Source organism: Ixodes scapularis, unplaced genomic scaffold (assembly GCF_016920785.2).
Source record: "Ixodes scapularis isolate PalLabHiFi unplaced genomic scaffold, ASM1692078v2 PGA_scaffold13__105_contigs__length_92229423, whole genome shotgun sequence".
Lineage (NCBI taxonomy): Eukaryota > Metazoa > Arthropoda > Arachnida > Ixodida > Ixodidae > Ixodes > Ixodes scapularis.
This window is the reverse complement of record NW_024609839.1, coordinates 59,985,494-59,998,979: the sequence shown is the minus strand read 5'-3', so window position 1 is coordinate 59,998,979 and position 13,486 is coordinate 59,985,494. Positions and strand designations below refer to the sequence as shown.

The 13,486-nt window shown below is 44.3% G+C and overlaps 1 protein-coding gene across 1 annotated transcript in view; it reads right to left on the bottom strand.

The window, feature by feature from the left end:
• Positions 1 to 13,486, bottom strand: part of LOC8027237 (polyunsaturated fatty acid 5-lipoxygenase) — a 39,248-nt gene that overhangs the window by 14,338 nt on the left and 11,424 nt on the right. The window contains exons 2-7 of the mRNA XM_029993750.4: positions 10,784 to 11,250; positions 4,653 to 4,910; positions 2,885 to 2,929; positions 1,849 to 1,974; positions 1,229 to 1,326; positions 310 to 442 (exon numbers count right to left, since the gene is read on the bottom strand). Of these exons, the coding sequence (XP_029849610.2) occupies positions 310 to 442; positions 1,229 to 1,326; positions 1,849 to 1,974; positions 2,885 to 2,929; positions 4,653 to 4,910; positions 10,784 to 11,250 (1,127 nt within the window). The remainder of the gene's footprint in view (positions 1 to 309; positions 443 to 1,228; positions 1,327 to 1,848; positions 1,975 to 2,884; positions 2,930 to 4,652; positions 4,911 to 10,783; positions 11,251 to 13,486) is intronic.

The following is a 13,486-nucleotide window of genomic DNA, read 5'->3' as shown; positions in this document are numbered from 1 at the left end:
GATCTGTTAAGGGCTAGTCTCCCCAGGATCATGTCCCCCGCAAAGAAATGAAGACACCGAACTCTGGACACCTACCGCCATCTATGAGCGACGGCGGAAAGTCACGTACCTGGCTGCCACCGTCGCTCATAGATGGCGGCAGCCTTTGCACTCTGGCTTGCCGACTTGCGGCCGGTCATTACTTTCCATTGTACAGCTCCTCTGGTCTTCCTTCTTCACTAGAGTGGGAAGGGTGAAAGGCCTTTTTTTTTTTTTTTTAAGGAAACGTTGAATTTTCTGAAACGACGGTTGCGTCGTATGTTTACCCACCATTTCGCCGTTTATTAGCGGGACGTCTTCGACGATCCCGACGTCTGTCATGAAGATCTTGTTGGCCCGCAAGGCGTCGTTCAAACTCATGCCTTCCAAGAAAGGCTCCACCATGTAGTCTTCTACGCCAAACCTACACGTGCAATGAAAAAAAAAAGGGGGGTCATCAGTCACAATGTAATTCCAGTAACTAGAGAGTTTAGTTTTAGGGAACCGTTTTTGCACATCCTATACGGTGTACGATAAGCCTTCCGATACCAACAGCGCTTGCGCGAGTCCTCTGTGGTAGCGCGCGTGCAGTTCGTACCGGCCGAGGGCCCATCGCATAGCTAAACGTATAGTGGCGCGAGACTGGTTTTTAAGCCTCTTGCGACGGCGTAGGAACAGATGTGCTGCTACGGAGCAGGCCCTAAGCCGTCAGAATTGGCTTAAAAACCGGTCTCGTCTTAGTCGGTTCTACTGGGTCGCATGTGTGTGAACGAGCCTTTAAAGGAACATTGAACTAAAAGTGCCTGGACTAGAAGACGTACGTCATAAAACTATTTTTTTTTTTCAGAGAAAAATGCTAGCGCAATATTTGTGCCATCAGAATCATTTGAAGTGATCACTCAAAGTGAGGAGTGATTCACACTACGGTGGTTCGATTTTGGCCGCCGTCCTGAAATAAAAGTCCGATTGTCCCGTTCGGTCCTTCCTTGACGACGTCACACCCGATTTCATTAGATAGCTCTATCTTATTTCGGTGTTACGCGTGACATGATGAAATATTTTCTTAAGGGCGCGATTATGAAATGGTACGTACGCCAACTTAAATTAGCATCGTGACGTGTTTCTTTTTTTCATGCTGGCCAATATGTAAATAATGGTAATGTAGTGAAAGGGAGTACATAAATAAATTCTGCGCATAAAATGAACTTACTTTTCTGGGATTTCGTTGCAGAGGCGGATCATGAAGGGGTTCACACCCTGCACTCTTTGGAGTCCGAACCACCGGTCCTCGTTCCAGTGGTCGAGGCTCTGCAGAACAATTGAAAGACGGCTGCAGCTGCTATAAATGTATTTTATTTGTCTTTTGTGCCTATCTAGGTCATACATTAGCCGTATACTAGATTAGGAAATGGAAATGACTGGAAGTATTAGCATCGTGGAGACACCTTCTGTTTTGAGTGAATCCTACAATATGCAAGCGAAAGTTTTTTCGTTTTTTTTTTTTTGTTTAGTTATTTCTCGATTAGGTTAAGTTTTAGTTAAGCTTTTTTTAAGTTAAGATTAAGTTTGACAGTCAGTTGGGGTAATTTTATAACCTCAAAGATGTTCGTCGCTGTTTTAACCCATTTTTTGGCAAGTACTCAGAGCGCCGCTTTCGATACAAATATAATAAATCTTGCTCACCGCCAAAAAAAAAAAAAAAAAAAAAAAAAAAACGGCGCTATAATGACTGATTACCTTCCTTAACAACTAAACACGGGTAAGACGACTTTGTGGCGAACATGTGATCTCCCACGAGTGATTTCAACCTAATATTATAATGGGGGCTACCTTTGGTTCGCCGAGGCTGTACTTGTAGACCCGCCTGAGGTCGTCCATTGACTCCCAGTGCTGAACCTTGATCTTGATGAGCTTGGTTTCGACCATCATTCGAGCCTTCATCGATATGATGTCCCACTAAAAACATCACACGGACAAATAATCACTTTATACTACTTTGATTTGTCTGCAGAGGGTACTCTTGAGGTCCAGCTTAAGATTCAGACTTAAGCCACATATAACCATGTAATCAGACAATAATAAAAAACTGACAATTCTAATATTGACTAAAGCACGAAACAACATTAGAAAAAAAAACATTGCAATAAGAACTGAGTAAAGCATTGTCACAATAATTATTATATTATATTTCTAAGATTTTTGTTCCACTTTTTTGTTTTTCTATCACAGGATTGGCGGTGTGTTAAGGCCCTGTACATAAAACAAAAAAAGAGAGTTCAGCCGCATTCATGTCCAGCACTTTTTGTTTTGTGTTTAGAGACAATATTCCCTGTATTCTGCGTCCAATTTTAGTATGTAGAAATCACATTCCTTCGTAAATGCGATGTTTACAGTTCAGTCATCGCAGGTTTTGTCCTTAGGCTAAGAAGGATATGCGTGCAAACTGTAGGGGCAGTGTATAAACACCGATCATTACTAGAACTCAGTCCCGTATGGACCCTTAAGCGAGGATCACGATGCACTCGAATAAAGTCTGTGTGTTCAGTTTTCTGCAGAACATGAAAACCGCCACTCAGGGCAAATAATAGAAGAATTCCAGCCTAAATGACGACGCTCAAAATACGATTAGAATCAAAAATGCAGCGTGCACAAGAGACCTTGAGCATAACGTTTCAGTTGCTGGTTGAACAAACAAAGAACAAATGTCCCTAGGGACTAGGGACATTTGTTCTTTCAATTTCTAAATCGTATTCGGTGCAGCGTCATTCACTCGAAGACTGCTAGTGTTTGCCGTGATTGAACGTGTCCGTGTTCTACATAAGGGTGGACTCAAACTTTGTCTAATCTCAAGTTTGGTTGCCCTTACCTTGTACTCGTTCGTGAACCTCTCGTCCTCTGGAAGCTGATAGCTCTAGAAAAAAGAAAAGAAAAAAAAAAAAAAAAGGAAGTGCCATGAGTAAGTTACAACAAGGATTATTTCGCTATTCTGACTTTTGATCATGATATCACATGGGCCAAAAAGCCGTTCTACTCAAAGCAATAAACAGATTAAAGACTAAGATATTTGAAACCGAACGTATTCTGACGCGCTCCTTAGAAGCTAAGAACGCACATCCATCATTGTGGACGCTCTCCAGAAGAATTCGATCTTCGTCTTCATGCGCAAACTAACGTTGGCAAACAATCTCGCAAACTTCATTTCCTCCCCAATATCCGTTCGGAAGCTCTTAGCGAAACTTTCGTACGTTCGCTTCATAATATTTGTGTGTTTTGGAAAGCGCCCCGAAGGAATAATGAGTTTTTATCCTCTTTCACGTAGAGCGGCCCGCAGCCGGGAATCAATTTTGCATTTCTGTTAGTGCTGCAGCTATTGCGTCGGGTAATGGTGTTCAACTTTCATGTTACGTATCTCTCTCCACTCTTTCCTGACGTGGCAGGTAAACTAAATGAAACCAAATACTTTACTATGGGAATATAACTCACTCCGCGAAAATTCAATGGCCACGGCGTAGACAATTTTTACGTAGTTCAAACGGCTGGACGCGCTGCAGCCTCGGGGTCTCCCTTTGACTTGGGAGGGGCAGCTGGCGCCATCTATCGGTGGTAGCTTCTCCAGCCCCAATTGCGACAGAAGTCTCCAATGACTCGTCGACCATCTCCCTAGGAGCGCGGAAAGCGTGATATGCATGTGTTGTCTCGAATCCAAGACGCCCACACCACAAGGGGAGTTATTGGCGCTGTAGACGCACTGACTAATGCAAATGAGCCGAGGGGAATGCATTCTCTCTAGTAAAGTATTGGTGAAACCCAGAATCGTATACTGAGAGATAGAGAGAGAAAGAGATAGATAGAGAGGCCATTCATTTTAAATAGTGGCATAAAAAATGGAGAAAAACAATTCGCGAACGCTCGTTGGGCACATACGCGAGCTTATCTTCGGGTCAACCGCAGGCCGCGACTAATTCCCTGGCGCTGGCGGCGAGCACAGACCGGACGGCCTAAACGGGATGACTTCGTTTTACTGTCGTTGGAGTTGAACGAGGTAACCCTTGGTGACTGAAAAAGCGGCGCGCCTCTAGTCGTGGTAATGGGCGTGTTCAACACTGGAATAAACAAATGCAGAGAGCACTCGTCAGCCTGCTTGTAGAACATCATTAGAGCCTCCAGGTCATCTTGAACATCACCAACTGGTCACAAAAACCAAAGAGCATGATTTGTGCGAATGTCCGGTTCTCGGGAACACCCTGCGTGGGTCAGGTATTCGCAAAAGTCGGTCTTCGTCGGCCAGCGACACTCTACTTTGTTTCATCCTATGTCCAGGCGCAGGCTACATTCGAAGGCAATGGGACCAATCAAGCAGTGTGAAAAGCGCAAGCACTAGGTTTTTTCTGTTCATGATATGCTCAGCGATGATAGAACACGTACAGAAACATGACGCACACCATGATTGTGCGCTTTTGACGCTGTTTGATTAGTCCCATCAGCTGATAGTGTCAGCTGTGTCTGGACTTGCAGTGAAATGAAGTACAGGGGCCGGGGATCAAAGTCTGGTTTTAAACAGACTTCTTTTTTTTTCTTTTTTTTTTTTGTCCTTTGTTCTGTGCAACGTACACGATATTGATGCCCTGTCTCACCTGAGACGGTCCGTCAGGGATCCACGTCTTGTAGCGGTACTTCTTGCGTTTCCGCTGGAGTTCTTCCCTTCGCTGATTCTGGTGGGCGTCGGCGTGGGGCAGGACGCAGTCATAGAGCGACAGGAAGAGGTGTTGGTCCGCGGGCACCCACCGGTGGAACGGGAACACGTACAGTTCCCCGGAGAAGAGCTCCTGGATCTCGATGCGGTCCAGGAACCATGCGTGGCCGAAGCCGAAGCTGTCACGCCATACTTCCACCTGGACGAGGTCATTTGGGTGCAGGGGTTCAGTCCTCGACAACTTTAGAGCGCAGGGCGTAATAAGTCCCGTACATTTCATTATCACTCCACAAGCGATCAGATTGCGGCATTGGACGATAAGAACGCCAAAGAACCAACCACGAAGTAAGAAGCGAGAAGATGCCACGTAATGCGTTTTTCACTATATGGGTGACAATATGTCATATTTGTGTGTTCAGATACAAAACTAACGGATGCATCTGGTACAGCCTAGCGAAGGACTGCGGATTCATTTCAATTACCTGGGAGTCCTGCGACATGCAACCGAAATCTCGGCTGCCATGTGAAGCTTTTTCAGCAATGGGCCTTTATCAGAGAGTGTACACTTCGGCAAGTAATCGAGATCGCGAACAGTACCATTGCTACTTCCACGTGGGAAAGGTTATTTGGTGCCCCGGGGGGGGGGGGGGGGGGGGATTATAGTGTTTAGCAGGTTAAGAATAACGGCACAAGCCTCTCCAACAGAACCCTCCACCCTTCCACTTTAGGAGAGCGAATGATGGAAAGGGGACAGTTGGCGTGGAGTGAACCTCTAATCATAGAGATTAGAGAGCACTGTATAGGGGCTTTTCCACACTTTCTTGTTTTGCAGCAGACTTAGCTAGACGCGCCTTATTCAACCATGTTGATAGAAACCGACTTGTCCAGGTGTAGACTGAGGATTGTCTAAAGACAGTAGACCAAGGGTCATTCCCAAACAATCTGGTGCATCATAAAAACCTCACGAAAGCCTCTGCGCTCTTTTCTTCCCAGTTAGAAATGACGTGATACAGTATAGTATGCAGGACGTCATGGAATAATAGAAGTATCCTTCAGAACCCCGTTTTTAAGCCTGGCACCTACAAAAGAAAAAAGAGATAGCTCCGCCTAATGACTATTGCGCCGAGTGGTGCATTGCCTTTGTGGACAGAGCTTATAATGTATCTCTCTTACACACTAAAACAAAAAAAAAAAAAAAATATATATATGCAATTCAGGGAAGGGCAGTATTTCAAATACAAGTATTTGAAATACGTATTTCAAATACTTTGTGTATTTTGCATTTGTATTTAATTACAAATTGGGTAATGTATTTGACGTGTGTATTTAAATACTAAAACGTGGGTATTTCAAATACAATTGTAATTAAATACAATTTTGTGGGCGAAAATACATCCCTCAAATTTACTGTCACTGTCCAGAGCAGTAAGAAAACTACGTTCTGCACCGAATGCGGTATTTCTCAATGAAGCACAAGCGTTCAGTGACTTTGTGATTACGGTGCTAGTCCAGGGCAAGAATAGTGACGAAATCGACGTTCACAGGCAGACTGGCTAAATAAGTGCCTGTGACAACTTGTGATGCTTTCCAGCCTAATTTACATCCATATTTTTGCCTGGAACATTCTAAATGCGCGGGTCGTCCAGATTTTCGTAACTGGTGCGAGTTGCAAGAATAAAAAATTCTCTAGCTAGTGCTGTGCGTCTTGGTCGTCTCGGTTCTTTGTTGGTCTATACCAAAATGTAATCCACAATAAAAGCTGCTTGAAGCTCTGTACTTTTTGCACCTATTACGTCCAAGCTGATTACCGTAAAATCCCGAGAGATAACCCACCTAACATCAAGAGCAAATCAGGTAAAAATATGGAGTGGCCTAACTTTCGGTGTACAATGAAGAAAATTTAAAAACTTACTATTTTTAGGTCATGTTCCTTTCAAGCTTGATAAGGTGGCGAGGGGCAACGAAGCAAAGATAACTGTACTTCCCAGCTGGCAACGTTCGCTTATATTCCGCCATAGCTAACTAGCCGCATTTACGCCGAGGTCATCATTGACCCCAATACTATTATTAGGAGTCTGGGGGTATCTTTCGGTAAAAAATAGCAAATCAAGCCGAAAAATAGGGGTGGGCTATCTTTTGGGGGTGGGGAATCTCTCGGAATTTTACTGTACATTCTTTTGTGATTATATTTCTATTACGTTACTAGAGCCTCGCAGACTAACTCCCGAGTGTGTGATGCAAAATCAAAATGAGATACCCAGAAACCCGTTGCAGGTGCCCTGAAGTCGCTGACGCAAATTTTGAGGAATGTATTTGGAAAAGTATTTGGCGGAGACCAAATACATTTGGTTGTATTTGTATCTTGTAATTAAATGCTTTTTTGGAAATGTAATTAGATTTGTAATTAAATACATTTTTGACGGAGTATTTTGTATTTGTATTTCGATACATATTTGCATGTATTTTGCCCATCCCTGTATACAATTAAGGGACGCGTTCGGTCAGTGATGAAGCCTAATAAACGTTTCGGGTTGAAAACGAAGTGCAGGGTGACGTTGAACCTGATGTTCCGCTGGCTCGTTGTACCTGCCGCACGGGTTCCCGAGCCCTTCCATTTTTGCGTTCTTCGTCGTTCACTATACTTCGTTTCAGCTTCCGTCCGAGCGCAGCCAAAGCTACGTGTGGCCGGAGCCAATCATACGCCGGCAATAGGTCACGCGATCTCGCCTGCACTTTTGTATCACTCCGCTGCACCGCTGGTCGTCCGCGCCGCCCGCGCTCGCCGAGTATTTCGTCTGCTACGGGTGTATCAACGGTATCGTCTGCTACAGGATTAAAAAGTGCCCTTTCACGTTCTGAAGTTTAGTCACAGAGGATGTCAGTACGCAGGCTGGCCCCTGGCGTCTGTGTCCGAGCTTTCCACTTGTTCGGCATTTCGGCATAGTTTCGAGATGTAAGTACACGTTGCAAGGTGCCCGATGACCCGGCCGTTGATGTTTCCTTCTATTGTCTGGATATACCAGAGCTCGAGGCGCAGTCCTTCTCACCAGCTTCTCGGCGTTCAATGTGATCGGCAGGTAAAGGAGTGCCCTGATTTCGCCACGTATCAGTGAACTGTAGTGGCCCGGACGCTTTCCTTGTTTACAACACATTCGCGGTACGACGCAGCCGGAGCCTCCTGCCGAGTTTGAAACTAGATATTCATCACGACCTCTCACGTCTGACGCACAAACGTGCCATTGCGAAAGGGCGTTTTGAAGTGACTCAGTGAGGAAAGCAGCGAAGCACATGATTCGGCCATTACGGGAATGAAATCGCACAGAAAAATCGAGCCCTGCAGCCGTGTTGCCAGTAGGTGTCCGTGTTTTGACCAAACCACATGCATTTACATATATTAATAAAAACATAAACTTAGGATATTTAATCTTTATATTTGCAAATTACTCTCAGCAGTACACATCTGCAATATTGTGCATTACTTACGCACAAAACAGCTATTTAAAAAAAAAAAAAAAAAAAAACTTTTGCGGACTATTTTGTGGTGCGTAGGAATGCTCTTCTCTAAGTTGCGAACCGTCCCTCAGTCTCCGGCTGCGCTCGGAGGGAAGCTGAAACGAAGTATAGACGTGCTCTGTGGATGATAGTGAATGGCTCTTTGCCGCCCTATGCGGGGAGGTATACGTTCAGTCATGCTTGAGAGTCAAGCTTTGCTGCATTGGGTGATACAGGGATCGATTGAGAAAATGAAACCCGGCTTTTCGGCCTGGATCGTAGAAAGGTGAAACTCCGTGAGAATTTGGCGCCAGCGGTGCTGAAAAAAGTCAAAAGTCTGAGCACATGACGTCACATGAATCAAACGATGCAAAAGAAAAACAAAAATTCTGTACGCGTCGACGGCCACCCAAGCCTCATATTCATCAAACGAAACTTTGAGCTTTGGGTGCCTGAAGAAACTATGTCAGTAAAACGAAAATTGCCAGGAAGAAAGAAATGTGTATAATCTTTCTCATTGACAAATGTTTTGTTTTTTCTTTTAAATTTATTATAAACTTTACAGGCGCCAACAATCTCAACTTTCCATTTCATGAATGTTTGTGGCTTGGGTGGACGTCAGCTGGAAAGGAATTTTGTTTTCCCTTTTTTTGGATATTGTGATCTATGTAACGTCATTTACTCCCACATTTCACCCCCACCGCTGGTGTCACATTTTCACGAAGGTTCAGGTTTCTGCGTTGCGTGGTTTACTTGCGCGGGACAAAAAACTGGGTTTCCTGATCTCGAGTCATCCCTGTAGATCACGAAGGTACGCGAAGTAGGCAGTAGGAACTTGAAACAGAAGAACCTTAAAATCACAGAATGGCAGCAAGCGTTTGGCCCATTAGCGTGGCTGATTTGAGCTTAGCGTTCTAGGCTTAGTCTAGTTCTAACGAAAGTTTACGAAACTTATACGCCTACTACGTAGGCGTACCTTAACGAAGTGTCGGCTGGGTTACTGGGATGTCCAGGAAGTTCCATTACAGCAAGTTTAAATAAGGCAACTTGCAACTTCAAAAATATCTTCGCTGCCTGTTTTTTTGTTACCAGCACCATAGCTGTGAGCTAGGTGGATGTTTGCTCTTCTGAATTTTACTGTTCTAAAGCTGCAAAACGCTTTAAAGCGCAATTTATGTTCTCTCTTCGCAAGATAGGCTGGTAAAATATCTCAAATTGCAATCGGGAAACATCGAAATTACTTTGTTGATATATGACAGCACTACCTATAACGAACTATATTATAAACGAAACATTCACTGATATCATATTTTGAGCGATGTTTCACGAATAGAATGTGACAAGTAGAGGGATGGCATCCGGTAAAAAAACTTCCAGGGACAGAGTGCGTGAACTCACCTCGGTGGAAGGGAAAATCCACACGAAAGTAAAGAGGGCGCGCCCACAGAATAGACGGAACCCTAAGTACCACCTACCACTTCTAAGTTCCCTCTTTTCTGGATAAAATCTAAGAAACCGCGCCGGGAAAACCGACTGACAGCGACAGTACTGTGAGTCATCCTCAAGCCCTTCCAGTCACTGTGTCTACGGCGGAAATGGTTCCAGGGCAAACGCCGCTCGCGCAGGATACGAGCGAAAGTGACCGTGAATTTCTGTCATTATTGAGTTCGTGCGAGCGATGCGTGTTTCCTCGGTTGACCTTGAGGCTTATTTTTTGTAGGGTGTCTTTGTGCGGAGAAAGCGTTGACTCAAAGGACAACCAGAAGGATGGAGCGACGATACGTATTATACGCAATGCTACCGTAGTACCTATGGGAACAGGTTCAGCAGAATTAAACCAATTTAGGTTTAAGGCTCCGGTTCCAGGGCGGTCACTTTGAAATTGCTTCAAAACAAATGTTAGTTTATTACAAAAATAAATATACATACTCAAAAGTTGCTTTGCTAGCCTATTCTTTATAGTCACGGGGATTCCACTGCAAGCTATTACTGCCAAGGAATATTTTTTTTAAGATATTGCGAATAAACATTGCCACGGGCTTTTTATTTTTCTCCTAGAGTATTACTTTTATGAGGGTAATAAATTTACACTGCATACTCGAATCTATAATAACGAATCGAACTGGAACTTTTCAGTAATAAGTACTTCTAACAGTGATTCACTTCGTTGCATTGAACGAACATTGGTACCGCAGAGCTGTGGCCCTAATCTATACGGCGGGATCAAGCGGAACCGAAAGACCGGGACATCCCCGCCTGCTACGATTGGGCAGCACTGCGGAGCTGGTCAATCACCACAAGTGGCGATGTTACGTACTCTCCCGGTCCCGCTTGGTCCCGCCGTGTAGATTAGGGCCCCTGTAGTACCTTTTGTTTCCTCAAGCATTACGTACTTCAGGAAAATTTCAAACTATCAGCTTCCATTTCGTTTTTTAGTTAATACCCGCCGTTTCTTTTTTAAGTTTTCTTGAAAGTACGTGCGCTAGTCTCTATAGCGCAGAAAATACGACGGTTGGTAAAAGAGTACAAAAAAAAAGATTCCAGCGGAATTATCTCGTAAAAGGAAATCAAGGTACATACCTTGGAAACGGCCCCAAAGTTGAGGATGGGCTTGACCGAAAACGAAGACGTCTCCCCTCGTTCGTGGTCGTTCTTGAAGGTGTGGTTCAGCGTGATGATGTTCGACTTGTGGCCGGCGTCGTCGTGCAGACGCATCCAGACATTGGCGTCCGTGCCGGCACCCTTGCGGTCGCCCGTTATGACGAAGATCCTGAACCCTGCTTCGGTGAGCGAGTCCATCCTGGTCAGCACGGGACCCATGGCTGCTTCGAGTGCTGAAGCGGCGGCCGCCGCTGTGGCCACTGACGACGCCTTGCGTTTAGAATCGACCGATGTGGACGATGCTGAACGGAGGAGTGCAGCGGCTGTTACGACGTCCTCCGGGGGAATGATTGGCGAGGTGGCTGCCGCGAAGGCGGATGTGATTGCTGAAGTCACCACTTCGGGACTCCTGGTACCAGGGTCCTGTGGAGGCGAGACTCGCTTCTCTGCGAATGAAGATAGTGGAAAAGTTTAGGCGGCTGGTTTGCTTCAATATTATCAGCGACTCTAGTCATCAGTAGTCATAGTCTTTTTTTTAGGGTATCAAGACAACTGTTTGCTACATTGTGTAAAAGTAGCAGACCGTCAGCAATCATTCGTTCTATTGTAAGACATCTTTTTACCGTATATTATTACCATATTAAGCCGATGCATTTACGTCTGGGAAACACAGGAACATCGTAGCCGTTACAAATAAATACAAAGTACTGGTGCTGAAACAACTTGTTTCTAATCAATCCTTTTTATAAATGAAACCAGCTTTGGCTACTTTACGGTCATTTCCGAAGCATAGTAAATAGCACTGAAGTACCGAGAAGTCGGAACACCAATATGAAAAGAGAACATCTCTAACGTATTCGTATCAGCTGATTTTGTTGATGCAACTCACAGTTTGTAAGAAGCGTGCCTGAAGGTGCTGCAACTCCTACCTTTTCGGTAATACGTGGTTTTTCAAGTGTGGTCGCGAGCCAAGCGGACCGCCGTCTCTTTAAAGACAAGGGCAGGAATCATCGGACCGCACCGGATATCGTGAGAAGGGGAAATACCCCGGTCGGTCAGACGTCAGCAACATCTGCTTCGGGAATATCGTAATTCAGAAATGCTCGCGCATAGCTCCGACGAATTCAAGGGCTGCGCGGACTGCGCATTCAACTGCGTCCTTATACACATTCAGTAGGAAAAAATTACAGAGTACGTAGCGAGCGGCTCCTTCCCGTTGTATAAAACAGGGGTTCTTAGTTTTCAAATACCGTTAAGGAGCAAGCAGTTTGCCCAGTGGCATTGTTTGGTGATTTCCTGTATTCTGAGTAGAACGGATGGTTTCCTGCAGTTTTAATGAAGCTATGAAGGTGTCTTTTTTTTTTCTTTGGGGCACTGAATTCTATAGTGAATTCCATCGTCAAGTCTACGAGCTATTTCTGGTCACCATTTGTACCCTTGAAGACTCTTAGAGGATGATTGCTCAGCACGCTAACAGGGATGCCTTGCCAGTCTCTGAGCAGCAGATATTTGGGCCACATTAACCAGCCTGGACGCGTAGTTCCAAAACATACCTTCTACAGATGCGGCGCAATTGTTTCCACGAAAGTTACAATGAAGACGTCAATAGATGTCGATAGACGCTATCAGATGCAGCTTGTTTTTCAAGAAACTAATTGGCCCTTTCATTCTTATTCCTAAATCAACGTCTCGAGGCACACGGACTCCGAGGATCCGGCTTCGAATTTTGCGAATTTGTTAATCCGGCTTAGTTGGCATTACTTCCGCACTATCGTGTGTGCGAGTCTTCCTTGTGAAGATGGCTCTTAACGCTCATTTGTTGTAAGAATTAAGTCGTGTTCAGTGGCCCATCTTCGATTCAAATAAAGTAGTGTATACAGCAGGTTATTTCTTGCCATTACATGGCATCATCCGCCGCTCGATGGAATACTGTATAATATTAGGCAAGCTTCGTGGTGCGTTTCAGACATTTAATTAAGTGCAAAACTAAATCCGTGGATTAGACTAAGTTTTTTTTTTTTTTTCACTTTAAACGGTAACATTTTAGAACGTAGCCTCACAACGTAAGGATGGTGTAGCCGTGAAAACACATTCTATCCGTGATGTGAAGTAATGGTGTCGTTTATTATAATCACTAACATCTTAAGAAACGCATAAATGAATCATGGTAATATCGGAGGAATCGTGCCAGAAAGTAAGGCGTAAAATAAACCCCGAGTCAAAGAAATAAAAACGAAAAGAACGGACAACACGACACAAAAATGTCGAGTTGCCCGTGTTTTTTCATGTTTCCTATCCAGCTGGCTTGCATTCTTTTTCTTGTAAACTCCCCTTGTTCGCACTAAGCGCAAAAAGAGAAGAAAAAAAATTAAAACGACACCCATTTTCCTTCGTATACTTTCTATTTTATATTCGTAAAACCAAGAACCTAAACTTCGTCATGTAGTAAACACGAGGATTTTTTGTTCATAAATTTACTTACAAGCCAAACGAGAGCGAGCAAACGGCGTTATACATCCTCGCAAAAGTCACGTTTTAGAGTATAAGGAACAGAAACAATACTCGCGTGATACAGATATAAAGAACAAAACTTGCAAAATTTTTCCATTTCTGTTTTTTCCCGTTTGTTAAATCATGGCCACGAGTAAATCGTACCTCCTCCAGAACACCAACGACTATGTA